General features: G+C 44.3%; 1 protein-coding gene across 3 annotated transcripts; it reads left to right on the top strand.

Annotated features, from left to right (window-relative positions):
- The first annotated feature begins 921 nt into the window (after positions 1 to 921).
- On the top strand, positions 922 to 26,338 carry LOC142483518 (arginine-glutamic acid dipeptide repeats protein-like). Of its 3 annotated transcripts, XM_075583518.1 has the most exons (13): positions 922 to 944; positions 3,445 to 3,607; positions 5,645 to 5,737; positions 6,016 to 6,215; positions 7,411 to 7,572; positions 7,735 to 7,845; positions 12,675 to 14,035; positions 14,276 to 14,486; positions 14,768 to 15,482; positions 17,727 to 17,798; positions 21,403 to 21,549; positions 22,506 to 22,674; positions 23,610 to 26,338. In XM_075583518.1, the coding sequence occupies exons 4-13, from the start codon at positions 6,138 to 6,140 to the stop codon at positions 23,641 to 23,643; spliced, it is 3,060 nt and encodes a 1,019-aa protein (XP_075439633.1). In that variant the 5' UTR covers positions 922 to 944; positions 3,445 to 3,607; positions 5,645 to 5,737; positions 6,016 to 6,137; the 3' UTR covers positions 23,644 to 26,338. The 3 variants fall into 3 exon arrangements, with proteins under 3 accessions (XP_075439633.1, XP_075439634.1, XP_075439632.1); XM_075583519.1 differs by lacking the exon at positions 17,727 to 17,798 and having other exon boundaries at positions 7,732 to 7,845; XM_075583517.1 differs by lacking the exon at positions 922 to 944 and having other exon boundaries at positions 7,732 to 7,845.
- The last annotated feature ends 1,187 nt before the right edge of the window (positions 26,339 to 27,525 follow it).

The following is a 27,525-nucleotide window of genomic DNA, read 5'->3' as shown; positions in this document are numbered from 1 at the left end:
GTAAGCTGCAATAGCGATGATCCGGCACCATTGCATGTAAAGCCTCACTGACTCCAGTGGGGCTTTCCATGTGACATCATTAGTTGGGCACTATCGCAGCTTTACAGAATAAGCCCCTTCCTCCCCCCCCCCCCTTGTGTGTTGGTCCAAAGTTCTATAGGTAACTTGTCAGTGAAAGTACTTTAGTTAATGAGAGCAGCGTTATTCCTTTACACACAGATTAACGTATATAACAATACTTCTCTGTGGTATTTCCCTTTGAGCGTAGGTGGGCAACTCCAGTCCTCAAGGGCCACCAACAGGTCAGGCTTTCCGGCACAGGTGCTGAAGCAGGGATAGCCTGAAAACCTGACCTGTTGGTGGCCCTTGAGGACTGGAGATGCCCACCGCTGCCCTAGCGTAACAAAGAAGTTTGATGCACTGTCGCTCAATATTTTGTTTGTGTTGTTCTACTTCAGCTAAACCATTTCTGTTTTGTTTCATCCAGTATTTGGGATATTTGTTTGAAGTGTGTTCCTGGGATATTTGGAGGTGACATGGTTTTATACCTCTGTCCCTCACTTGATTTCCTAATTGAGTAAATATGAAGTGTTAGAAGCATGGACTTCATTGCAACTGCAGTGCTTCTCAGTGGGACTGCATCTTTATGGGAGCGCGAGCCTGAAAGACTGCTTTCTTCAGGGCTTGCCCTCTGTTTACCTTCAGCACGTAAAACCTGGTACTACATACAGTGTAAGGAAGTGTACACTATGTGCTGTAGGTGTGATACTTGTGATAAGCACCCTGGAGCTCGGGCTGGGTTTGGCACCTCCCTCAGTGTTGTAACTATCCTGCCGCAGACAGCACTGCAAGCGTCCTCTCAGAAGGGGAATAGAAAAGGGCACTCCCCGGCAGAGTTGTGCTGGGCGCCCAGGAATCTGCGCCCTAAGTTTCTGGTGGGCAAGGTAAGAGGGCAGATACACTTTTAAGCCTCAATGTTGAGTAACTGAAGGTCAAGTGATTCAACTGAAGTCAGCAAAGGTTGCTTCAAGTATCCTGAGCATCTTGCATTAGGCATCATTAGTGATCTGGGATAGATTTGGTCCGGCTTTGTAAGATCCCGACTCCCACGATTCCTTTACTGACGCAGCACCTCCTGCCTTTGATCTTTAGTCTTCAGGTGTACTGTCTAATTTTAAGTACATTTGCAGTATGGGCAACTGCATCTCCTTTGACCAAAAGCAGCAAGAGAGTTACAAGTCGCTTAAAGGCGAAATAATACTGCTGGTATCCTCGGGCTTACCATATGGTGGGTGTGAGTAGAGAAAGTGCTCCTAACTAGGATAAACAGGGGCGCTGTGGCTGTTGTGTCGTTGCTTTTTTGTGGAATAAGCTATTCCTCTTTGTGAAGGGAGGCTTTGCATAAGTATCCCCTTCTTATTTTTCAGAAGTGATATTGGTGCCACTGGTTAAAGATCCACTCTCCAGTTGCATGGATTAGGGTTTTGCTCATTTGTTGGAGACACGCACCCCGCGGTGTATTTTGGTCTGTCTGGGGCTCTGCTGCACATCCTGCCGTCCCTCTGTATGTTGTACTTAATCCGCTCATTCAGTCCGGTCCAAAGCGCTAATCCTCATACTAGACATGACTGCGCTGAATAGCTCAAACTAAAACCCACCCTCCTGGTACAGCTCCCAAACAGGCTTTCCTCTCCCTGCTTTTGCTTCTACGAGATTTGTTTTAATTGTCACTATGAATATCTGGTTACACTCTTCCTGCAGTCACACAGCAGGCTATGTTCGGTGCCAAGTTACAGTCTCGCATAGTGGGGGCAAAGTTTTTTTTGGGGTGTGTTTGTTTTTTTTTATTTAATTCCATTTATTTATTTTTTAGATGTATTTTCTTGGGAAAAAAATTAATGCTTTTATTTTTTTTTCTGTGTCTAATCTTATCTGACCGTTATTGTTCTTTCTCTTTGGTTAATGACAGCAATAATCGTTTACACAAAACACCAAATAGCAAAAAGCATGGATTAACAAGTAACCTGTGTATGCACGAGTGTAATAGTCTCATAAGAGATTAAGCATTTGGTTTCATTTTGAGACATTAGGAGTTTTGAAAAAATGAAATACAGCTCAACCCCGTTATAACGCGATCCATTACAACGCGAATCCGCTTATAACGTGATGCAAGCATCGCTCCCAATTTTCGTATTTATAAATACTTTACAACACGATTATTGGTATCTTAAATACTTTATTGTACAAGGCATACAATTGTACATTTTATTGTACAAGGCATACAATTGTACATTTTATTGTACAAGGCATACAATTGTACATTATTTCTAACGCGATCCGCTTATATCACGATGTGATTCTTTGGATCCCAAGCACAGCGTTATAAGGGGGTTGAGCTGTATTTGATTTTTATATACATGTCCAATTTTTAAATGTGTGTGTGTGTGTGTGTGTGTGTGTGTGTGTGTGTTACCACACTGCCTATTCTTCTCCCAGATTTAAAAGTTAAGTATTGTGGGGGTCAGTGGAGGTGAGGTTAGGGGGTCGGGGGAGGTGAGGTTAGAGGGTCGGGGGAGGTGAGGTTAGAGGGTCGGGGGAGGTGAGGTTAGGGGGTCGGGGGAGGTGAGGTTAGAGGGTCGGGGGAGGTGAGGTTAGGGGGTCGGGGGAGGTGAGTTTAGGGGTGAGGTTAGGGGTTCGGGGGAGGTGAGGTTAGAGGGTCGGGGGAGGTGAGGTTCGGGGGTCGGGGGAGGTGAGGTTCGGGGGTCGGGGGAGGTGAGATTAGGGGGTCGGGGGAGGTGAGGTTAAGGGGTCGGGGGAGGTGAGGTTAGGGGGTCGGGGGAGGTGAGGTTAGAGGGTCGGGGGAGGTGAGGTTAGGGGGTCGGGGGAGGTGAGGTTAGGGCGTCGGGGGAGGTGAGGTTAGGGGGTCGGGGGAGGTGAGGTTAGGGGGTCGGGTCCCTGGAGCTGGAATTACCTCTATTGAGAGATGTCACAAAAGATGTATGTTAAAAAAAAAAATATATATATATATATATATATATATATGTATGGAGCCACATGGATTGGGGCTTTCATGTGTACACCCAATCTCTGGCAGTACTCTGCATGAACTACACTGAACACCAAAGTAAATATTCTCGTCAGTGATTTGCCCTTATATTATTGGTACATTTAGGGCTTTTGTTTGCCTCTGGCATGTTGAGATGAGTGTATGTTGATTGCCACACTCGCCTGTCCGTTGGAGATGATGATAGATGAAAGTTTAAAGAGAGTTTGTACCAAGTTGATTTCCACCTGTAGTAAGAGTTTCGCTGTGCAGATTTTCTGTCATTTTGTATTTCCTCTTGCTTGTTATCCCCATGTGTTTTATGCAGTCTCCTGCTGCGCTCTCTTCTATGGAAGACGCTTTCCAATTTAAATCCACTCAGTCATTTTCTTTGTTTGCAGGGGGAACTCATCACTTTCTATTACTACTGGAAGAAAACCCCTGAAGCAGCCAGCTCCCGAGCCCACCGCAGACACCGCCGACAAGCAGTCTTCCGCAGGATCAAAACACGCACAGCCACCACCCCTGTCAACACCCCCTCCCGGCCCCCATCCAGCGAATTCTGTGAGTACCACCATACATGAGCACAGCCAAAATTCAACCCTTGTTGGGGTAAAATAATTGAAGTGACATGATCAGGGCTTAGAATTTCGACTGCAATATCCAGATCAGACCAATGGCTTATTTCAATGAGATCCAAGACGGACAATAAAAAATACTAGTTAATATTTAGGAACAGTGTTGCAGACTGTGCATGTATTTAGAAAAGGATTGGATACGTTTTTAGGATTCTTCATCTATTGGTTAAAAAAAAGAAAGGGTTAGTGCAGTGTTTCCCAATCAGGGTGTCGCGGCACAGGGGAAACGCTCTGCCTACTACTCAGCTGACGCATTCCGCAGTGTTTCCCAATCAGGGTGTCGCGGCCCAGGGGAAACGCTCTGCCTGCTGCTCAGCTGACGCATTCCGCAGTGTTTCCCAATCAGGGTGTCGCGGCCCAGGTGAAACGCTCTGCCTGCTGCTCAGCTGACGCATTCCGCAGTGTTTCCCAATCAGGGTGTCGTGGCCATGGGGAAACGCTCTGCCTGCTGCTCAGGTGACGCATTCCGCAGTGTTTCCCAATCAGGGTGTCGTGGCCCAGGGGAAACGCTCTGCCTGCTGCTCAGCTGACGCATTCCGCAGTGTTTCCCAATCAGGGTGTCGCGGCCCAGGGGAAACGCTCTGCCTGCTGCTCAGCTGACGCATTCCGCAGTGTTTGGAGACAGAGAGGCTGTAATCCGCCTCTTATTTGCTCTCCTCTGCCTGGCACGGATAAGTGAGGGGTAAAGCGGATCGCAGCCTCCCCGCTGTGAATGTGGAGTGTGTGGCAGAGGAAGGTGATGAGTATGCTATGTGAGATGGGGGGGGGGGGGGGCGGTTTGAGAAAATAGGTGTCCTCTGTGAAAAGGGGGATGAGGTGGGAGATGTGAGTGTGAAGTATATTGAGAATAAGGAGAAGTATGAAATATGAGTGTAAGAAGGGGGTGGGGTTTGTACATGTGAGTGTGCGGTCTGATGAGCAGGGGTACTCCTCAAGGTGTGACCAAGCTCAAAAAAGGTTGGGAATCACTGGGTTAGTAAAACTTGATGTATAGTGTGCCCCCCTCTGTCAGTTCCAACAAGTAAAGTGTTAAACAGGAATATACTGGGTAGTAGAAGAGAGCGGATAATGGGCAGAGGATACAAATGGAGTACAACTGCTGGACTATTAGATGTCAAGATTAATCACCTGTTTGTGGTGATTTTCTGAAGTCATTGCGAGTGTATTGCATGTAAATACATGAACAGAAAAGCTATAGTAAAGGCCGTTCACAGGAGAGCAGCAGAGGTTAGATGTCAGAATGTTGCATAAATGTGATAAGTTGCCCATCTAAACGCACCAAAAATAAATACATTGCCTTTGTTAATCCCTCCATATGTTAAATAGCTTTTTTTAAAGGGATTGGCAATTACTGTGACTGAATGGTTTTTACATAAGTACTCTGATTAATAACAATTACCAGTCGGTTAAGTTTCATAGCCCGCCAGGCATTTATGGAAGTGACTGCTGACAACTAAAGGTGTCATTAGCAGATCCTGCTGCTGTTTCATTTCGTTTGCATTCTGCTTTTTATTTTTACGTCGGGTTTTGCCTATATATCTATATCATATATCTATAGCTATCTAGATATCTATCAAGGCCCTCAGAGGTCTTAAAAAGTAGAGAGAACAAAATGGTCGTTTCGGTTGTAACAAGAGCCTTTTTCAAAGTTTCTGATGGTAGCAAAACATATGGGGTTGGGTTTTTGTTTTTTTGGGGGAAGTGGGTTGTATTACATTTCACTCCCCCCTGCTTTTTAAAACCTGTGACTGGCTTGTTCATTTTTCTATTTTTGTATGACCTATTTTTACATTGTGGATCTAGGCAAGACGTGTGCGTGTGTGTGTCTCTACTTACCTACCAGATAGATGTGGAACACACATTAAGGACAGAAGAGTCTGCTTAATGCATATTATTGTTTGAAACTGACTGTGCTCTCTCTCCTTTCCCCTTCATCCCTCTGGATGCCTTCCTTTTCTTTCAGTGGATTTGAGCTCGGCCAGTGAAGATGATTTTGACAGTGAGGACAGTGAGCAGGAGCTGAAAGGCTATGCTTGTCGCCACTGCTTCACCACCAGTACGTAAGCCAGTCATCTAGGCAATAGCTTGCCCTTTGTGTATGTGAGCCCGCTGCAGTAATACCGGCTAAATGCAGGCGTTTTAAGCCTTAAACTCACCACCCAAAACAGTACATATGTTACAGGTGTGGAAGGAATGTAAAGCGTTAATATTTTTTGTAACTCTTCATGGCAGTGAAGGTCCCACCACACCTGTGTTTGAATGAAGTCCTTCAGTGATGCTTACATTGTGGGAGAAAGCTCATCCTGTTTGTTTTCATGGTGGTTTTCCTTGCAGACTCTAAGGACTGGCACCACGGAGGCCGGGAAAACATTCTCCTGTGCACAGATTGCCGGATTCACTTCAAGAAATACGGCGAGTTACCACCTATCGAGAAGCCTGTGGACCCTCCACCCTTCATGTTTAAACCCGTCAAGGAGGAAGAGGATGGGCTCAACGGGAAGCACAGCATGAGGACCAGACGGACCAGGGGCTCGGTATGTATCAAAACATCTCCACTGCATACAATAATGCTCGGTAGCTCATGCTTGATTAGCGCGCACACACAACATCAACCATATCTGCACATTAGAATTCCCTCTTATCTGGGGGAGAGGGGGTTCCTGTTGAAACTAAAATTGATAGAGATGGTGGGGGAGGGGTTATTCCCATTGAAAGTAAAATGGATCGAGACGATTCATACTACGTAGAGACCCCTTGGCAGAATTGGACATTTTGCCGCGGCAGCCTCGCAGCAACCAAGTGTTCGACCGCAGAGGGACGCTCGGCCCCTGGCCGTTTCGCCAAAGTAAGTTAATTTAAGGGTTCCTTTAGCACTTGGAGTAGGGGGTTAAGGATAGGGGTTTTTATGGTAGAGGGTAGGGGGTTAAGCTTTTTCGGATAGGGGGTAGCGTTATTGGGGGTTAAGGTTAGGGATTTGTAGGGTATGGGGTAAGGTTAAGGACTTACCTTGGCGGCTAAACGTCCGCTGCTGAATGTCCCAGACACGACCCCTTGGCCCATCTAGTTTGTCTATTTCGATATTCGAGTTTTTGTAAGAATATCTCTTTTAATGATAAACACATTTTAAAAAGAAGCAAAATCACACGAGCTTGCAAATGACCTTCCAAAATGAAATAGAAGCGTTTCCAATGTTTATACTCCGCATCCTGCTGTGTAACTGATAAGGAAATAATTATATGTAATTAACTGCCCACAATGTTGCTAATACTATAAAGAGGTCTGTATTGCTTGATGAGCCACTGTTTGGTACAATTACATGGTTTTGCTTCGGTTTACTGTATGTAATCTATAATAAGCTGACGTAAACTATTGAGACCACAGGCAAGCACATACACATTAATATATTCTCATGCGCAGCTTCGTTAACATTTCTGGGAGGCAAAACCAGTAAATGGGGGTGCGTTTTTTTTTTAACTCCCTTCACAAACTGCGCCTGCGCTATCACTAGTCAAATAAGTCTCCCTCACTTCTCGTTGCAAAACACTTTCTCTTTTTTTAAGAAGTTATCACCGAATAAGATAGAAATCACAGACGTGAGGCGAGCTGGAGACTTGCGCTCATCCTGAACAACTGGGCGTTTGGCTGCACATATAAAGGCTTCTTTGTCTCTCCTCTGCCTCATTTGTACTAAATCATTCTTTTATTTTGTTCCTCCCCCATTACCGATAGATGTCTACATTGCGTAGCGGACGAAAGAAGCAGACTGCCAGCCCGGATGGCAGAGTCTCCCCTATAAATGAAGACATACGTTCCAGTGGCCGCAACTCCCCAAGCGCTGCCAGCACTTCAAGCAACGACAGCAAATCCGAGTCCATGAAGAAGCCTCCCAAGGTGAGGAGCATCTGACTGGTCACAAGTAGGGGTGTTACTGTTAGTGTCTTTTAGTTTAAGTGGAGGGGGGTGAGACCATGGCATGGCTTCACTTCTTTAAATGTGGTGTCAATTGTGAGCGGCATTCCATTTGCTTGATGTGTTTACCATTGGTTGCAGAAGATCAAAGAGGAGGCCTCTTCTCCACTTAAGAGTGCCAAACGTCAGCGAGAGAAGCAAGCGTCCGACACAGAGGAGCCTGACCGGACTATTGCAAAGAAATCCAAAACACAAGTAAGTCGCACCACTTGGCATAGATCACAGGGAACATAAAACCCAGGATGGATGTGAAGAAAAATCAGAAGTTCTCTTTTTATTCTGTTTAACGCTGGAAGTCACATTTACCCTGTCATTGCACATGATCAGAGAGAAATATATCTGACCTGTTATACATCATTTGTCTTTCTTTACTGCACCGGGGGCAAGAAAAGAACAGTACAAACTGTTATTGGAAGCGGTTAATGTATCAGCACTCGTACTTTTTATGGTCCAGTTGCAATTGAGAGTAGGTTAAAAGTCTCAAGTCTGGCGATTGTGGTTGTTTGAAAGTCGCAAGTTAACCTTGTGGAAAATCCAAAAGGCAAACATTTTGGTTTGAGGTTTTTTTTAGTTTTTGTTTTTTTAAACTTATATTTTTATTAAAGTTTTCAAACATAAATTTAAGGGGAAAGGATACACAAAAGAGAAAGGGATGGGGGGGACACAACCATTTTGTATAAAAAATCTTTACAAGTATCTTGAATCACGTTACATATTATACAATATCTTAAAAACGATACATTCCGCACAAACCACTCCCAAATAAACCCATCCTCCCGCCCCCCCCCTCCCCCCCCCCCGACCCCGGGGATCCCAGACCCTAGCATACTTCTCAGTAGTGTGGTTCAGAAACGAGATAAGTTTCTCCATTAATTGGACATCATTAACCCTTCTAATAAACTCTCTTCTGGAGGGCGGGAGTGTTTTTTTCCACGCTGCTGCTACAGCGCATCTAGCCGCCGTTAGGATATGCTGGATCAATTTAGATGTATAGGGGTTCACATCATCCATGGGTTTAGCCAAAACAACTAAAGTTGGATCTAATGGAATCTCAACATCCATTACATGTTTTATTAACTTCAGCACTGTTCTCCAGTATGTCTGCATTACTGCACTATACCACCAAATATGTGCCAGATCTCCTAACTGTCCACATCCACTCCAACATCTATCCGAGGTCCCCGGAAACATCTGTTTTAGTCTTTTGGGGGGTGTAATACCAGCGTAACAATGTTATAAATATTCTCTTCTGTTACCGTAGATATAGAGGTTTTACTCGCATTTTCCCAGATATCTTCCCAGTCCTCCCTCGTTATTTCAGTCTGAAAATCCAAGGCCCGCTGATCCGTATATTTGTGGGCCGGGGTATCCTGTTTTGGGGCTAAACCCTGAAAAAGAGATATCAAGCCACTTTGATATTGTTTTGTTTTACATAGATCCTCAAATCGGGTGTAGTTAGGAAATTCCGCTTCATAGAAACCCTGGCACATAAAATGCTGAACCTGCATATACCTAAACAGCTCCGTCTGGGGGAGGCCGTACTTTCTCATCAACGCCTCAAACGCCATTAACTTGTCCTTTACTATCAAATTTCCCACCTCCAGAATCCCTCTTTGTCTCCAAATTTCAAAACTCTGTCCCGGAAACCCTGGAAGAAACCCCGGATTACCAAACGGGTGCGAGCCTAGATGGGGTCGACATAACCATATATTTCTTTTTGGCCATCTGCCAAAGTTTCAAAGTAAACCCAATTACCGCTGTCTCCAATTATCTCCCAATTCTCGTCCCAGATCCCGACCATAACAAAGAGGGCAGCCCAGTCGGGTATTTCAGCGAGCTTTCTAAACCCACCCAGGCATATACCCCTCTCAGTGAATGCCAGTACGCCATTTGTTTCATATGAGAAGCTATATAGTATTTTAAAATATTTGTGACTGCCAGACCACCTTCTTTATTTATTTATTTATAAAATATGTTACCAGGAAGTAATACATTGAGAGTTACCTCTCGTTTTCAAGTATGTCCTGGGCACAGAGTAAAACAAATAATACATGGTTACAAGTACAGTTACATAAATGAACAAGGTATACATTGCTTTAGCAGCAAACATAATTGATCTGGCTATTCTCTGTTGTTTATGCTTCCAAATAAATTGCATAATTTGATTTTGAATATCTTTTATAGTTACATATGGGATAGATATTGGTAATGTCTGAAAATAATAGACGTCCAAGGAGAATATTCATCTTTACCGCAGTAATACGCCCTAGCCAGGAGATACAGCGACAGTTCCAAGTTTGCAAATCTTTTTATCTTGGAAAAAAGATCAGGATAATTATATTTATATAATAAATTATAGTTCCTAGTAAGATATATCCCCAGATATTTCAGGTGGGTCTTTTTCCATTTTTAATCAAAATGCCTTTTAAGAAACTCAACCTCCTTTTCAGTTAGAGTCAAATGTAAAACTTCCGACTTTCCCATATTAACTTTATACCCAGACAATTCACCAAATCTCTGAAGGGAAGATTTTAAATTCGGGAGGGATGTCAATGGATTGGCTATAGTTAAAATAATATCATCTGCAAATAGTGACATTTTATAGTAATCATCTTTTAATTTGGTCCCTTGTATTTGGGGAGGCTCTTATAGTAGCCGCGAGAGGCTCAATTATTAAGGCAAAAAGAAGAGGAGAGAGGGGGCACCCCTGTCTCGTACCATTCTTTATTGTTATCAGCTCCCCTCTCCCCCATGAATCTTCAAAGTGGCTGTCTTTACAGATAGAGGGCCGTACTCCCTGTAAAAAAAAAACCCCGGAAAATCCGAATGCCTCTAGCGTTTTAACCAGGAAATCCCACCTTATCCTATCGAACGCCTTTTCCGCGTCAAGGCTCAGCAACACCGCTTTCAGTTTAGACTTGTGTATCTGGTCAATAACATTAATAATTGTATTGTATTATCCGACGCCTGGCGTTCACTCACAAATCCCACCTGATCATAGTGTATTAATCTAGGAAGAATTGGATTCAACCTGTTTGCCAAAATGTTACTATAGTTTTCCAGATCCGTATTAAGAAGTGAGATTGGCCTGTAGCAACCACAACATAAAGGATCCTTTCCCCTCGTTACGGATCACCACTATATTGGCCTTTGTCATCTGCGGGGGGGTTTGTTTTCCGCTGAGAAAATCATTCAATAAATCCAGCAGACAAGGCCCTAGAATTACTGTAACATTTTTATAGTACTAGTTTTAAAGAACTAACTGCCCTCCCGAGCTCGAGCTGGGATCTTTTTGCATTTAGAATTTTATGATCCTCCTCTGTCAATTTTGGTAGATTGCAATCTCTCAAATCGTTCTCGATATGGACCGAGCCCGGGATTTTTGCATTCGGGGTGGAATTATCTAGATCATAGCGAGCCGCATAACATTTGGCAAATTCCTCTGCAATCTTTGAGGGATTGCATGTGACGCCTCCTTTTTGTCCTAGTCGGGGACGGAAGCCCTCGCCCTGATCCCTCTGAGTTTGTTTGCCAATAAACGGTCTGCCCTATCTCCCTGCTGACTTTATTGAAAGCCAGAAAACACCCCGATAGTCGAGGCTTAAAGCCGCAAAACAGGTTTCATTTTTTGTTTTTTTATTACAGGATTGAAGCTGGGGGTCTCCGGAGCTGAACGGCGTTAATTTCAGCTCCAGGGACCCTCTGCTTCCAGAGATACCTCTGTAAGGGGTGCTGGTATCTTTGTGGAGTTTAAATGTCCTGGACACCGGAGGACGTCACGGCTTGCTATTGGCCCGCATGACGCGAGACATTTATATGTCACGATTTTGTTAGGCACACAGTTCCCTGTCTGCATAGAAACTGGCACTGTCCCGGAGGTAAATATCTCTGGAAGCAGGGGGTTCCTGGAGCTGAAATGAACAGAGTTCATCTTTGGAGACCCCCCGCTTCAATATCGTAATTAAAAAAAAATACAATAAATGAAATTGATGCTTGAATATGCAGTTGTTAGTGCGCTTTTAACTGGTGGATGCAGAAATGCCTAAATATTGACGGATCCCAACAACAGTAGAAATGTCTGTAGTGCTACTAGCTTTGAAGGAATAAAGATTATATTGTTATGTCTATAGTCCTCAAAACATTAAAACTTCCACTTTTCTTAAAATTCCTTTAATCCCACTGATTTACCTACTGGCGAAACCGGTAGAAGACGTAAGTCATACAACGAGACGATTGATCTCCCATATACTGACAGCTGCCAGGTATTCTATTGCAGCAGCATGAAAAAGCCTAAATCCCCCTCCAGATATCGGTGGAAAGAAGAATGAATGAAGTTAAGGAGAGGCTCACTGCCTTCCTCAAACATTCCACTAACAGGTTTTATAAGACCTGGGTCCCCTGGCTAGAGGGCTGAGGAGGAGAGTGAGAAATGGAACCAAAACTTAGTAATCTCAATCAATATAAAACAAAACAGCATTAGAACCAATAACCAAGTAATAAGGCCAGAATTCATTTCGATAAGCGGAATATACTTCCCTAGTTCAAAATTGGATTTTGCAATAACAATTCCGTAATCTCCTCTCAACGGTCTAGAAGACATGGGGAGATGGAGTCCGAATTAGAACAGTGCCAAAGCCCCCCCCCCCTCCTTAATTTAATTTCTTATCCCATTTCAGTCTTGAATTTGATTGATTTCTATGTATAATTTAATGTAATTTTATTTGATAGTATTTGAAGGGGGGGGAGAAAGAGAGAGACTGACGTGAAGTTGATGTTGATTTTGCTTTTCTGTTTATTTTATGATGTTCTTATACAATGTTGAAAATCCAATAAAATTATTTAAGGGGGGGGGGGCGAGAAAGTGTGACGCATCTATGTGCAACTTTCCCATTGTTTCTAGTGACCTGTCCTGAACCTTTATAAGATTGTAATGTCTTATGGCAGTGCTTAAATGTGTTGGGTTACTATTCAAGTGTATTCCTGAAAAAGCATTCTAAAAATGTTTTATTCCCTCCCTGTTGCAGGAGATCAGCCGGCCTAACTCCCCATCAGAGGGTGAGGGAGAAGGGGAGGGAGAAGGGGAGAGCTCAGATAGCCGCAGCGTTAATGACGAGGGTAGCAGTGATCCGAAGGACATTGACCAGGATAATCGCAGCACGTCTCCCAGTATCCCCAGTCCCCAGGACATTGAGAGTGACTCGGACTCTTCGGCTCAGCAGCAAGTGTTACAGCTACAGAATGGAGCTCTTGCAACAGTGCCTCCCCCTGTGTCTCCAGGACCTCTGCCACCATCTGTCCCTCCACCTCACAGCATTGCTCCTGCTCAGATATCGCCATGTCCATCGCTGCCTCCCTCCCAGCCGCCTCTTCTTCCTCCGTCGCTTTCGCTTGTTCAGCAAGTTCCAGTAATGCACCCTCAAAGGCTGCCCTCCCCACATCCATCCCTACAGCCCCTGGCTGTGTCGCAGGGAGAGCCGCACATCACTGCTCATGCCCAAACCCACACACTGTCTCCGCACCATGGGCCATTTCCTTCCCTGCCGCACATGCAGACACAACCCATTCTGCAGTATCCAGGTTCCTCCCCACCTCAGCCTTGTCCCTCCCAGGTCTCTCCAGTACCACAAGCCCCATGTCACACTTTCCCTCAAAATATTCAGGGACCACCATCTGCCCAGCAAGCACTACAAGCACCTACTCAGCCCCCGCGAGAGCAGCCCTTGCCCCCTGCGCCCATGGCAATGCCTCATATCAAGCCACCTCCCACCACCCCTATCCCTCAGACTCCTACACAGTCCCACAAGCATCCTCCTCATTTACAAGGCCCCTCTCCATTCTCCATGAATTCCAATTTACCACCACCTCCTGCTCTTAAGCCCCTTAGCTCACTTCCCACCCATCATCCTCCTTCTGCTCATCCTCCACCTCTGCAGCTTATGCCACAGAGCCAACAACTTCAGGCCTCTGCAGCACAACCACCAGTCCTGACTCAAAGCCAAAGTCTTCCCCAGACACCTGGACACCCTCAATCAGGGCTCCATCCCATACCCCCCCAGCCTCCGTTCCAGCAGCATCCGTTCATCCCAGCTGGCCCACCTTCCATCACTCCACCATCCGGCACTCCCACCTCTACTCCATCCTGTTTGCCTGCAGCATCTCCCAACCTCCAGCCTCCTCCACCCATCGTCACCTCCACGGCTGCTTCTGGTGTCTGCATTCCTGTGGTTTCCCCCTCTCCCAATCCACCTCCACTTCCCCCAATAAAGATCAAAGAAGAGGCACCTGATGAAATTGAGGAGCCTGACAGCCCTCCACCTCCTCCTCGAAGTCCTTCTCCGGAACCTACTGTGGTTGATATAGCCAGCCATGCCAGCCAGTCTGCAAGGTATACTACTGATTGTATGGATTGGGGCAGGGAAAGAGATACCTCCAAAATATTGGGTGTTATGGAAACAAGCAAGGTCAACTCCCATATATTAGTACTCATTTGCCAGTTATGTCATCTCGCAGTGGTGTTCGACCTATACGGCTTGTAATAAATATTTGGCCACTTAGTACGGCTTACAAAAGTAGATTCAGCGTGTCATTTCCTGCCGCGTCTTGATGAGCTTTGTTTTCGATGCAGGTTCTACAAGCATCTGGATCGTGGCTACAACTCGTGCTCTAGAAGTGACCTCTACTTCATGCCGCTAGCCGGGTCAAAACTCGCCAAGAAAAGGGAGGAAGCTATTGAGAAAGCCAAGAGGGAAGCCGAGCAGAAAGTCAGAGAGGAGCGGGAGAAGGAGAAGGAGAGGGAGAGGGAGAGGGAGCGGGAGAGGGATGCTGAAAGAGCGGCGGTAGGCTTTTTCATTTTATGTTTCATTATATGCGCTCATTTTGTAAGAAAGAGGTTGACTTTTAAGTGTTTTTAAACATCAACTAAAGGTATGTGACTTGGAGTCCATGTAGTTTGTACTGGAGCTTCATAAGATGGGCAAAGGCAAGTACTGTATTTGTTTTACTGTAGCATAGCAGAATAGAAAACATCACACCTGTCAACCAGTATGATGTATGGTTAACATAGATCCTTGGTAATTTGTCAAAGCCACAAACAGTAATTTGTTTCCCCTCTTAACAGAAGGCTTGCAGCTCCCACGATGGCCGCCTTGGAGACTCTCAGCTGGGTGGCCCAGCTCACATTCGACCTTCTTTTGAGCCCCCACAAACCACCATCGCTGCTGTCCCCCCTTACATCGGGCCAGATACTCCTGCCCTACGCACCTTGAGTGAATACGCTCGGCCTCACGTCATGTCCCCCACCAACCGCAATCATCCATTCTTTGTCCCGATCAACCCCAACGACCCCCTCTTGGCTTACCACATGCCGGGCTTATATAACATGGACCCCAACATGCGTGAACGGGAATTACGCGAGCGGGAACTGCGGGAACGGGAACTGCGGGAGAGGGAGCTGCGGGAGAGAATGAAACCGGGCTTTGAGGTGAAACCCCCTGAGCTCGATCAACTTCACCCTGCAGCTAACCCCATGGAACATTTTGCGAGGCATGGTGCACTCACTATCCCTACAACGGCAGGACCACACCATTTTGCTTTCCACCCTGGCCTGAACCCACTTGATAGGGAAAGACTAGCGCTGGCAGGCCCACAGCTACGGCCAGACATGAGTTACCCTGAAAGACTGGCGGCTGAGCGGATACACGCGGAACGCATGGCAGCACTTGCTAATGACCCTTTGGCCAGGCTCCAGATGTTCAACGTCACGCCTCATCACCACCAACACTCGCACATACATTCACACCTCCATCTCCATCAGCAGGACCCTTTACATCAAGGTAAGCCAGGGAGGTACACGGGGCAAAAAGGAACCAGGGAGCCTAAACGTGAACAAAATTCCGAGTGCCATGGGAATTTTTCTTGTATGAAGTATGCAAATCAACTAGGCTCAGACCACCCATGTGTTATCAATATCTTATCACAGGGGAGCGCAAACTTTTTTTGCTGCACCCCCCTGCCGACAGTTCCCCTCTCTCTGAGCGCGCGCCCCCCCCCCCTCTCTCACCTCGGCTTTGGCGTCGTGACATCACGATGCCATGGCAACGTGATGTCATAACCGCCGCATTGCCATGGCGACGCGTGTAAGAAGCCGCCGGAGCCAAGGTAAGTGAGGTTTACAGAGGCCTTCGCGCTTACCCGGCACTTCATTTAAGTGCCTTCGGGAAGCGTGCGGGGCCTCTAAACCCCGCGCACCCCGCAGTCAGTCAGGGGGGCGCGCCCCCCAGTTTGCGAACCGCTGTGAAATACCTTTTTGTCAGCACAGGCCCGACCCTACAAGCAGACCTGGCTTTCCTTGTCTGACCTGTCAGTAATTACATTCAAATAAAGGGGTTTCCTGGGATTCCAACAGAGAAGAGAGCTGTGACTTAACTACTGTATGATCAGGGCTGATGTTGATTTGTGCTGATTACTACAACTTCATATGGCATCAATAGGTTCCCTCCAAAGAAAAGGTTCACGATCTTAGTATTTTGAGTGAAAAAAAAAGAGCCAAGTAACACTTATCGGCAGCGCTGTGTCTTGTAGATCTTTCCAAGAATCTAGGGAACAATCTGTGCTAAAGAAGCAGTAGGAAAATATATGAACTGTTGTGAATTAAAAATGGTTTGAGCTGTTATTTACAATACAACATGCAAAGTAGCCTGTGTGTGATCTTCAAACCGGATTGGTTTGGCCCGCCATTACATGCAAAATGTATCCAGGTCAGAGAGCGCTTTGGTGGTTCTCGCTCTTAACCTGGTGTAAGTTAGCTATATAACATACTTGGTAGTTTATATTGTGTTGTGTTGTGCTTTTGAGGTTTTGCCTTGGTTCTCTGTGTGAGGCTATTAAACATGTCTTGCATTATGAAACAAGTGATAGAGTTGAGAAAATGTTGCGCGTCTTATTTTTTTCGCCATATTGGAAGTCCAAGATGTGTTCCTGCGTGGTACTGTGGCGTTAGCAGCATTGCGCTGTACAATACACTATCCCACTTTACAGATGCACAATTCTTGTTAACATTTGTTTCATAATCTGAGATATTTTAATGGGGTTCAAATATACCCTGAACAGCAAAATAATAAATACAACAGAATGTAAATAAATGCTGCTTTTGTTATAGGCTCGTGACTGAGAACATCTGCAGCAATTTCAAAGTTGCAATGATCAGGGTTGAGTTGTACAGCACTACATAAACCAACGGGGAACACAGAATTGGTTAAAAAGGCTCTTTCGTGCCTGCGTTGTTTTAAAAAAAAAAAGACAGATTTTTATCTCCTTGTGTGAATAGTTTTTCCTATTCATTGGGGCTAATAATCTGGACTATTAAATGTAACCAAAATCAGGTCTATTTTACACTTTAAATCCTTTGATTTCCAATATGGGGATTAACCCGTCTCCCACCACCACCCCTCTTCATTCCCCTCCCCCCAAAGAAAGGGGTTTAAAGCTGCAGTTCAAGCAATATCCTACATGTGTTATTTTTAAATAAATCAGTTCTGTTCTATGAAATAGTATTTGTAGCATTTAAAAAAAAACTATGTTAAAGACATTTTTAATGTATTCTAATGTAACAGGCATTTTTGTTCCTATAGCAACTATATACAAAGTCACATCCCCTTCCCCTTCTGAAACAGCATCACCTTTTTGAGCCCTGCCCTCTCTAGCAGTGAACCAATTGAATCTAATGCCTGCCTGGTCACATGATCTTCCTCACAGAACTTTGTCAGTGCGGCAGAAGATTACCCAAGATGCCTTTAGTGAACCCCCAGCCAAATTTCAGCGATCGATTACAGGAGAACGGATCGATCAGCAATTTAGCCAATCACGTGTCAGTGTGTAGATTGTATTGATGCACATATTGAATTTAAAAAAAAATAAAGGACAGCTTGAACTGCAGCTTTAACACTGAACGAGCAAATGTAGAGCTATTCAAGTTCCCTTCCTGGCCAAACCAGCCCATGAAAACATTTTGTGTTGATGCATCTATGTGACATTGTAAAGACTTGGAGGCATATTACAATGTTGTGTGTTTTCAATAGACTGCTGCTGTAACTCTAAGTCTTGGCCGGGCGTGGCTGAAAACGGGACATGTGTTCCAGTCCACTTTCCTGGTAAATAAATACAATGACTTTAAAGGGAACGACGACGAGTACTTGGGATACCTGGGTGATTGTACAGAAAGGAAAGCGTGCCCAAAAATGTAAAGGAGGGGAACTGTGCACACATAAAACAAGAGAACAGCCTTATCCCTAGAAACTGGTTGTTTTCTAATTGGTTCTGTTGGGTTTGGGTGTAGAGATGGGTTCAGTGTTAGCTGCCAGTAGTTCCAGTCCAGCAGGGTTCCATGTGCTCATGCATGCTGCAGAGTCGGTCATATGTGTAAATGAGTCTTGCCTGCGCTTCTTACGTTTTTCAGCTAGAATACACATAGTTACCAACGGTTTCGCTTGGGACCGTGATCCTCCATAAACATTCTCAGTATAGATTCTCTATAAACAGGAATTTATAGGAAAGAGCAGGATCCAAATAAAAAAACAAAATTCTAAAATAGCATGTAGAGCTGTGATATGAAGCATGGGATTCAGGGGTACTGCTTATATGATAAGCATACAAAAAAGGTTTAGGGATTGTAGTTCCTCCCATAGCTGGAGTTACTGAGCCTTCTGGGATAAGATCTGCCCTGGCTAATGATGGGGAACGTGTAATTGGTGACTGGGTGTAAAGCAGCATGCATTACGTGGAATGCTACAATAAATGTACAACAGTATACAGACAACAGAACAAGCACATAGAGGCGCAATACAAGCAATTTCCTACATGTGTTTTTTAAATAAATCAGTTCTGTAGTATTGGATAATAATTACTACATTTTTTTTTTTAACATTATTCAACTCTTAATGCCATCTTTAATTAGTTTTAATATAATGAGCATCCTTTGATTTCTATAGTAGGCTTTATTTAGCCTAATTCCCCAGCAGTGCAAGATCTTTGCAACACTTTCCTGTTTGTGATCATTTGTTGCCAATGTTCCCAGCAGTTTGAGCTGCAAACTGTAACAATAGACGGTGTTACCTTAATAATATAACTTCTGAGTTTCACTGACTAAAGGATTGATTGAAACTGATAGGCAGCCATTTAGTGAGCCCTAGGAAGCAGGGTCTTTGCTGATCAATAATGGTAGAACGAATCGATCGGCAGCTTAGGTAATTAGTTGTCAATAAAGGCAATCAAAGGCCACATATATTAAAACAAATTTTATTTTTGTTGAAGTGCCGCTTGTATTGCGTCTTTAATCCCTGTGATAGAGAATGTGTAGGAATGAATTAATCTTCTACCCTAAATCTTCTTTCGCTTAAGAGATGTCATATGTGAAAGTTTGCTTCAACGATGCATACGTTCTCTTGTTTTCCAAATCCCTTGCATCAGTTCACTGTTTCATTTCATATCCAAGTATAGCTGAAATAGTAGCAGCAATTGAGAACAAGCATTAGTACTCGTCTTTAACCTCTTGTGAAAAGGGTTAGTGCTTTTTTTTTAATTGAAGATGTGAGTTTACATTATTCTATTGCACCTGCATTAAAACCAGGTGGGTTGGTATCTGACTTGATCCACTTCTGTTTTGAGACTCTAAACCGGGAGTGGGCAACTCCACTCAAGGGCCACCAACAGGTCACGTTTTAAGGATATCCCTGCTTCAGCACAGGTGGCTCAATTGAGCCACCCGTGCTGAAGCAGGAATATCCTTAAAACCTGCCCTGTTGGTGGCCTTGAGGGCTGGAGTTGCCCACTCCTGATCTAAACTTTAAATGTGGGTACATTTTACCTCATTCACCAAGGAATGCTCTGACTTATTCTAGAACTGATTAATATGGGAACAAAGTGAATTCTCCCAGAATATAGAACCTCTTGAAAATAAATTACAAAGTTTTGATGAAGTGCGATTGAATTTTGTTACCCTCTGAAATGATTTTCATTTTTAGACCTTTGGAACATAGTGCTTTTGTTCAGACTTCTCTTATATCCCCTTTGTTTATCTTACCAGATGCTCCTGTCATATAAGAGTCATGATTAGATGTATAAACTGGGAACAAATGCGTTTGTTAAATATATAAGAAAATTGAGAGTTGGGCTGTTGGTGGGGCTTTTTGGTAGAGATTTGGATGCATCCTGTTCCTCTCCCTTATTGCACAAAAAACGTTTGTATTGGGTGTTAAGGCTACAGTGGTATGTGTGACTAAGGTGCTAATTTGTTATCCAATATGAGGTGTATTGTATTAGCTTGTGGGTGTTGTGCAGTGGATAATCTGGCCCTACCATCCATCTCATTAGTGTGAATAGTCACGTAGAAATACATACAGTAGTGTTATTCCACTAAAGTGTGTTACTTGCCAAATGTTGTCTAACCAGTCTTGATAGGCTGAGTATATCCCTATTACTACAAACGTTGTTAGTTCTTGGTTCTTAGAACTAAAATCCAGAGTCTTCAGCACCACATTACCATGGAGTTGGAGTAAGAATCATCATTTAGTTCTTAATAAGCCTCTTTCCTGTGCTACAAACAGCGAGTATTCATTTCATACGGAAGACACAGATGGGTGGGAGTTGGTAGGATCTGATTATTTCAGTCTTAGGATATTTGGTCACTGGGAAACTGAGCCGAGTACTGTATGTGCATTTACAATTATTTTCCGTTGCTGTGCTTGCTGCTTCACTAACCTTTCCATGTACAGTATCTGTAGCTCATTGTCGCTCAAAAGCCCAGACTTGCATGTGTGCTGGGATGGGACCGCTTCTTTGTCCTGTGTTTGTTCTTCAGCATCCCACAAGCTTGCACTGACCCTATTCCTGCAAAGGATTTCAAGGCTAGTGAGGTAGTGAGGAGTTATGTAACATTAGTAACAGCATAAGTGCAACATTTTGTATCTGAAGTGAAGGATCCCAGACTCGCATAGTCCTCCCAAAAAGAGGAGCAGGCTAGTTTAGTTTTCTCTGCTAGTTATTGAAGCCCCGCTCCTTGTCAGAAGGTTAACGTTTTATTATACTTTATTGCTTCCCCATGACACACTAATATTCCTTTAAGGAAAGCAAAACAGGGGCTTCAATATACACTTGTCATATCTGCCATGTTTTCCTTTAATGATATCATCCCTCTTACAGTAATAATGAATAACCAGTCTTTCACAGGAGGGGTTCTCTGTTGGGATTAGAGGGCGTTAGCAGTGGAAGTGAGTTTATCAGCTGTAGTTATTGGCATGACGCAGATAATGTGGCCGAGTCTGACGAGAATATGTATAGTAATACTATTAGTGTAGCACAGTATACTTCTTTTCCAAGAGCAAGGAGAGAATTCTTAATGTAAAATGCTGCATTAGCCATTTAGAGATAATGCTGCTGTGTGGAGGTAAGTACATCATCATCATCCTCCTCCTTTATGCAGAGCTCTTCTCTAGCTAGGGTAAGTTTTTTTTTTTTTTTTTTTTAATCAACCTGAATTCTTCCTGTGTGTGATTTGAGCTCTGTCCGGCACCCTTGGATGTTGCTGCATTTCTTGCATGTTGCTGAATACCTAAACATATCTGCTACTAATAACTGGCTAGTCAGGGCAGATCCTTTACAAAGCTCGCATACCCAATCTCCCAGTCCTGATCTCTCTGGTGTCTTCTGATCTGTTGTGTCTACAATGATACTTAAAATGTTGCCCTCTCTTTTTTTCAGGGTCAGCAGGTCCCGGGCACCCACTGGTTGATCACTTGACTGGTGGGCCTCACTTGGCACGCTTCCCATACCCTCCTGGTTCCATACCCAATGCCTTGCTGGGACAACACCCTCATGAGCACGAGATGCTGAGACACCCTGTCTTTGGTCAGTATTCAGTAATACCTGCATGTTCCGAGGGGAGTGTAAGAGGATGTGCATGTCCAAAGATAAAGGGCACACAAGCGTGTTTATTTTGTGGGGCAGCTTTTTATTTTTGTAAGTATTTGGTAATATTCGGTTACACCGGTCATTCTCTAAACAGCAATACATTACTAACCTGCAGTCCTAGAGCCAAAGTGACATTGTTTCAGTGACATGTTCTATTGCTGGTGTAGCCAGTCCTCAAGGGCCACCAACAGGTCAGGTTTTCAGGATATCCCAGCCTCAGCACAGGTGGCTCAATCTGTATGTTTGCTGAAGCAGGCATATTCAGCAAACCTGACCTGTTGGTGGCCCTTGAGGACTGGAGTTGGCCATCTCTGTTCAACGGGTTAAATGGAAGTAATTTGTCACCTAAAAAAAATCTGACACGTTAAAAAAAAAAAATGTTTTACTTTTTAACTTTCAAAACTTCTTTGCAAAAAGTCTTCAAAGCATTAGGTTACCAATCTCGAATTCACCTTTTTCATCATACGATTGTTTGTATGTGCCGGTAAATTGTCAATCGTGTGTTTTTTTTTTTAGGAGTTTAATGATGGTCATCCTTAGTTAAACAGATGCGTACAAAGCGTATCTGAGAATTAATTCTGAATAAGAATGAAATTGATATGTGCATAACACATTCTGCTTTAGTAGAAAGCAAGAGGGGTGGTGGGGTGTGTGTCTGTCAACCATTCAAAAGATTGGAGGGCAGCACAGCTCATCAATCAGCAACGTTCATTTTACCATTCCAACTTGGAGCTTCAGTTTTTACACAAGCATCAAACACCTTTTGGTTACAGTTCTGGTGTTGCAGGTCACAAGAACACTACGTGTTCCTACTCCTACATGAAGATGTAAGGGTGAGGTTTCACCCTGTTTTCAGTGCCTCAATTAATTTGCGCTGTTCTCTTGACTTGCAGGTACCCATTACCCTCGGGATCTGCCACCTCAAATGTCTGCTGCCCACCAGCTACAGGCCATGCATGCTCAGTCTGCTGAGCTGCAGCGGTTAGCAATGGAGCAGCAGTGGTTACACGGGCACCCTCACATGCACGGCGGGCACTTACCAAGCCAAGAAGATTACTACAGGTGAGTAATGAAGGGGGGGGGGGGTGATAAGGAGCTGGTATCCAATATCTGTGAAGGTCTCTAAAGAGACCAAGTCCTAGAGTTTTCCAAGTTGAATTCATTCTGCAGAGGTGAGATGTTGAGCTGCAGTAAGGGGCTGTATTACTCCGTGATTACATGGGGTGTCTCCCATATTAAATTCAGACACAGGTTCATTTAGATTGCTGTGAAAATGGGATTCAAAGAATATTTTTAGAAATTGGCAGTGGATTGTGGTTGAGGATGAAAAATAAAAACCACCTCTGCAGCCTTCAGAGAACATTGTTACAGCAGCTTTGCCCCTTGCTCATTTTTTTTAAATGCAGAAGTTCCTTTCATTTACAGCAATGCAATTGTCTGAGCCGGGGGGGGGGGGGGGGGGGGGGGGGGGGGAGATCACACGCAACTTTCTAAGAGGGGCGCCGAACCGAGCCCCACACTTGTAGAGGCCCCGCACTCTACCCCACACAATTTAAATTGCTGGGGGAGAGCGCGGGGTCTCTGTAACTGCCCCTTACCTTCTCTCCGGCTTCTGCTCCTGCAACTTAAGGTAGCGACGACGTGTCGCCATAGCAAAGCGGCGTCAAATGGCAACGCGTTGCCATGACAACACGCCATCCCATGATGTCGCGGACGAGATGCCGGAGAACAGGTAATGACTGAGCCACTGACTCAGCCACCTGTGCTGAAGCAGGGATATCCTGACAACCTGACCTTTTGGTGGCCCTTGAGGACTTAAATTGGCACCCCTGGCCTAGTCATAACATGCCTGAGTCCTTCCACTATATTGTGAATACAGTATGTTGCTATGGGGGACTACTGCTTTAAAACCTGTGTGCAAGAATCTATGTCCAATCAAATCTCAGCCATGTATATATTAATCATCATAATCTTTTTAAACCTCTTCTCCTTTTCAGTCGACTGAAGAAAGAAGGGGACAAGCAATTGTAACTAAGCTGACCATGGATCCCTCTCTCTCCCTCTTTCCCCCTCACCCCCTTCCTCGGCTCTTCTTTGGAGAGTCAGGCTCCATACAACGGGTCCCCAGAGGCTGAGAGAGATGCCTTCTGTATTTAAGACTTACTATCCTTCATCTGTAGAGAGAGAGTCCTCCAAGCCAACCTGGCAGTCCCCTGCATGACACGTTCTTCCCCAGCCTCAGAGGGAGCAGGGTTGGAGGGAGCGGGGTGGAATTATCGGACGCTGGGAGCAGTTCTGATCCTTCGTTTGACACCATCTTCTGGAGGTGCTAAGACCCATACACTCACTGTGTGTAAATGAAGCCAGAGACTCTGTTACACAAGACCTGCAAGTTCCGCCAGCACCCGAGGGTCTTTAGTGCTGTGACACAGATTCATCTTTTATTTTATTACATTAGCAGGAGACCCCCGACCCCCATCATTGTACAAAGCTGCCTGCAGTCTGTAAATACATTAACAGCCAGGACTGGTGGAAGGCTAACATCCTTCCAAAGACTCTGCATTTCTGTCCCTGCACTGCAGTTACTACCTGTGAATTCTAACCTGCCATAGACAGGTTTTGTTTAACCTCTTAACTGCCTGCGGGACCTACAATGCATTAATCTTGTGGCAGCAAAGGGGTTAGGAACTTTAGCAGAGAACATAACAAGAAAAGACTCTAATCATTACCAAGGATGCATTGGTAATCCAGGAATCATAAATCTGTGTTTCATTTATTTTTATTTACAGTCGACTGTTTGGTTGTCTTGGTGTTCTGATTTACCCATACGCACACCATTGCTTTTCCTGTCTGATCCTAAACGATCCTCATACCAAATTGTCCTCCATAAACAAAGTCTCAAATCTACACCCGTCACAGCACCTCCACCCTACCCCCCAACCCTTCACTTTCTCCCAGACTCAGATGTAAGAAGATTTGTGGGGAGTTGTTTTTTTTGTTTTTTCCTCCTGATGTGGATAATTGAACATATAACCCCTTGTGAGTAAGAGACTTAATTGTGGGTCTGGCTTGCAGATGGGGCTACAGCGTTTTAAGTTGTAGAGGCAAAATGCACACAGGCCTGTGCGTATCTTCACTTTATAGCATTAAAGTTTCTGCAGGGTTAGAACTTTTATTATTTAATTTATAAGGAAAGACTCCTATATTTTAGTGTTTGGGTCCAGCTATAGTAAATGCCAAGGGTTTTATTTGTACAGATCTTATTTAATCTGGGCTCTTATTTTTCCATTTCAATTTTGTTAAATTCTTGCAGCAGTCTTCTCTTGACACAAAGAAGGGTGTCTGGCTGTGCAGTTTAGAAATGTAAAAGCACACTTAGTAACTGCTTCTCCACCATCTGATGTCTAAAAGGGCAGACGGGCTGCGTCGTTCAAGGCCAACCTAATAGGCTGCTCCTCATCCCACAGAGTGAGCGAGAGCAGTTCTCCGGATGCTGAAGAAACCTCTTCCACGCAGTCTCCTAGCAACCCCCTTTGTAATCAGGGCATGGTCCCTGCCATTCTGACTGTTATTTCTGGCGATCAGCATCTCCGTACTGTGCCAGGCTGCAAGGAATAAAGACTGCTGTTAAACGTCCCTTCACTTCACAAGTGATCTTGAAAGCACCATCTTCCGCACATACTGTCACCCTAGGGTGAGCTAGAGACGTTCAAGAAAACCTGACTTCATTGCTGCGGCAATGCATTGCAGGCTTTCCTCTGACATTTCAGGAGACCTGCAGATATGACTGAACAAAAACAGCATTACTAATGGTTTGGTGCTGGTAAAGGCATATAAAACTAAATCTTGTTCCTCTGAAGAATGTCCTTTTTTCGGTGATCGTTTGGTCTTCACACTGTTGCATCTTGTCAGCATGTCTCATAGCTCTCGGAGCATGAATAAAATACCTCCTAAAATTGAAAGCATACCTGGAAATGCCATATCTGGTTTTATTTACAGGTCAATATGTTTACCAGCTGCCTACATAGAAAACATTTTGGGGCTTAGGATACAGCAGCACAACTCCGAATTCTGCTAATTGTTATGTAGGAGGTAATCCGTATGCAGTCTAACGTTCTAATCTCCATGCTGCACTAGTATGCATTCACACTACAACTAAAAGCATACCTGCAGGTCTCTAGTAGTGTTCAGTATTCTCACTCTATTTAAAAAGAAAAAGATATATATTTTTCCTTCACATCATTTTCTGTCTGTGTCGGGGTGCTTGGCTGCTTTATCCACCCTGGCTGTTTTGTACACAGCCGGTTTAGTGTTGGTGAGGCCTGCAACGGGTTGTTCCAGGCCTCCCCTGTGCTGAAAAGGGTTATGAAACAAACCGTTATTCATTCTGTTTTATTTGTTCCTCGTCTCCTTTCCCTCTTTCTATCATTTTTTTTTCTCCCCCCTTTTTGTTTTGTTCTTTACTTTTGTGTTTCGGACGGACCTCGTTCAGTGTGTGACAAGCCGACAGGTTACTTGTCTCATGACACCATTTAGCAGAATGTACATTCAGACTGCTCCATTTCTATATATATATATATCTTGAAGATTTTAATGTATATAGGAGTAGTTTGCCATGGGGTAGAAACCCAGAAATTCGTGACTTCTGTGTTTTCTCCATTTTGAGTATTTTGTAATTTTTTTGGAAATATTTGTGGACATAAATAATAAAGCAAGCTACACCACAGCTAGCGTTGGACCGTTCCCTTTACAAGCGCTCGAAAAGTAACAAATCAAACCTTCTGAAGTGTATTGTATTCAACTGTTGACCACACTGCATCAGCAACTTAATTATTACAGTATTGCATAAGCAGCAAATGTTTGCTTATAAAGTAGAGCCTCAGAAATTGATGTTTTATATGCAAGATTGCATTTTTAGACAAGGAAGATCAAATCAAATAAATGTCCAAGTGTTATAAAGAATTGCACAAAGGCTGTTTACCATAGAACAGTATTATGGTGATGTTTAACCAGGGGTTTAGTGAAAGGGATAAACTGCTGGTTCTTATAGGAGTTGGAAGCCCTATTTCAGGGGTGGCCAACTCCAGTCCTCAAGGGCCACCAACAGATCAGGTTTTAAGGATATCCCTGCTTCAGCACAGGTGACTCAGTCGTTGATTGAGCCACCTGTGCTTGAAGCAGGGATATCCTTAAAAACTGCCCTGTTGCTAGCCTTTGAGGACTGGCCACCCCAGCCCTGATGGAATGTATTATAACTGATGCCTATTTTATCTATCCAGATACGTTGCGTGTGAAGCCAGCGGTCTGTACTGATCTGCAATGCTGGATCGTACCACCACGTGGCAGCAAATACTAAGATAAGTTTGAAGGTAAAGGATCTATTTTCAAACATAATGAGCAAGAACTAGCAGCGTAAGGGTATTCTCGCAGCCAAAAAATGCATCAATATCCATGAGATAAAGGTAGAAATTAGGGACCCGACTAATTCCATAGACTCAAGGGATAGTCCAGGTCAAACAATTTTTCCTATTAAAGCTAGTTTTTGCCTTGTTTTATATACCGTAGTAGCAGTTAAGAACATTGTTCATCTTATTGTAATGGGGTGAGAACGGTCATTTTGCCTTTCATTTTCATCATGAGCCCACCTTTAATATAGGGGCGACCACAAAGTCACTGACAAATGTAACATACGTGGAGAAATGGTGGATCGTCCCTTCATATGCATCTCAGGGGTGGCCAACTCCACTCCTCAAGGTCAGGTTTTAAGGATATCCCTGCTGTAGCAGAGGTGGCTCGTTCAACGACTGAGCCACCTTTGCTGAAGCTGGGATATCCTTAAAACCTGACCTGTTGGTGGCCCTTGAGGATTGGAGTTGCCCGCCCCTGATGTGTGTACTGTAGAGGCGAGCCCAA

Source organism: Ascaphus truei, unplaced genomic scaffold, assembly GCF_040206685.1.
Source record: "Ascaphus truei isolate aAscTru1 unplaced genomic scaffold, aAscTru1.hap1 HAP1_SCAFFOLD_331, whole genome shotgun sequence".
Lineage (NCBI taxonomy): Eukaryota > Metazoa > Chordata > Amphibia > Anura > Ascaphidae > Ascaphus > Ascaphus truei.
The sequence above is the reverse complement of the archived record's forward strand: the minus strand, read 5'-3'. Positions and strand labels throughout refer to the sequence as shown.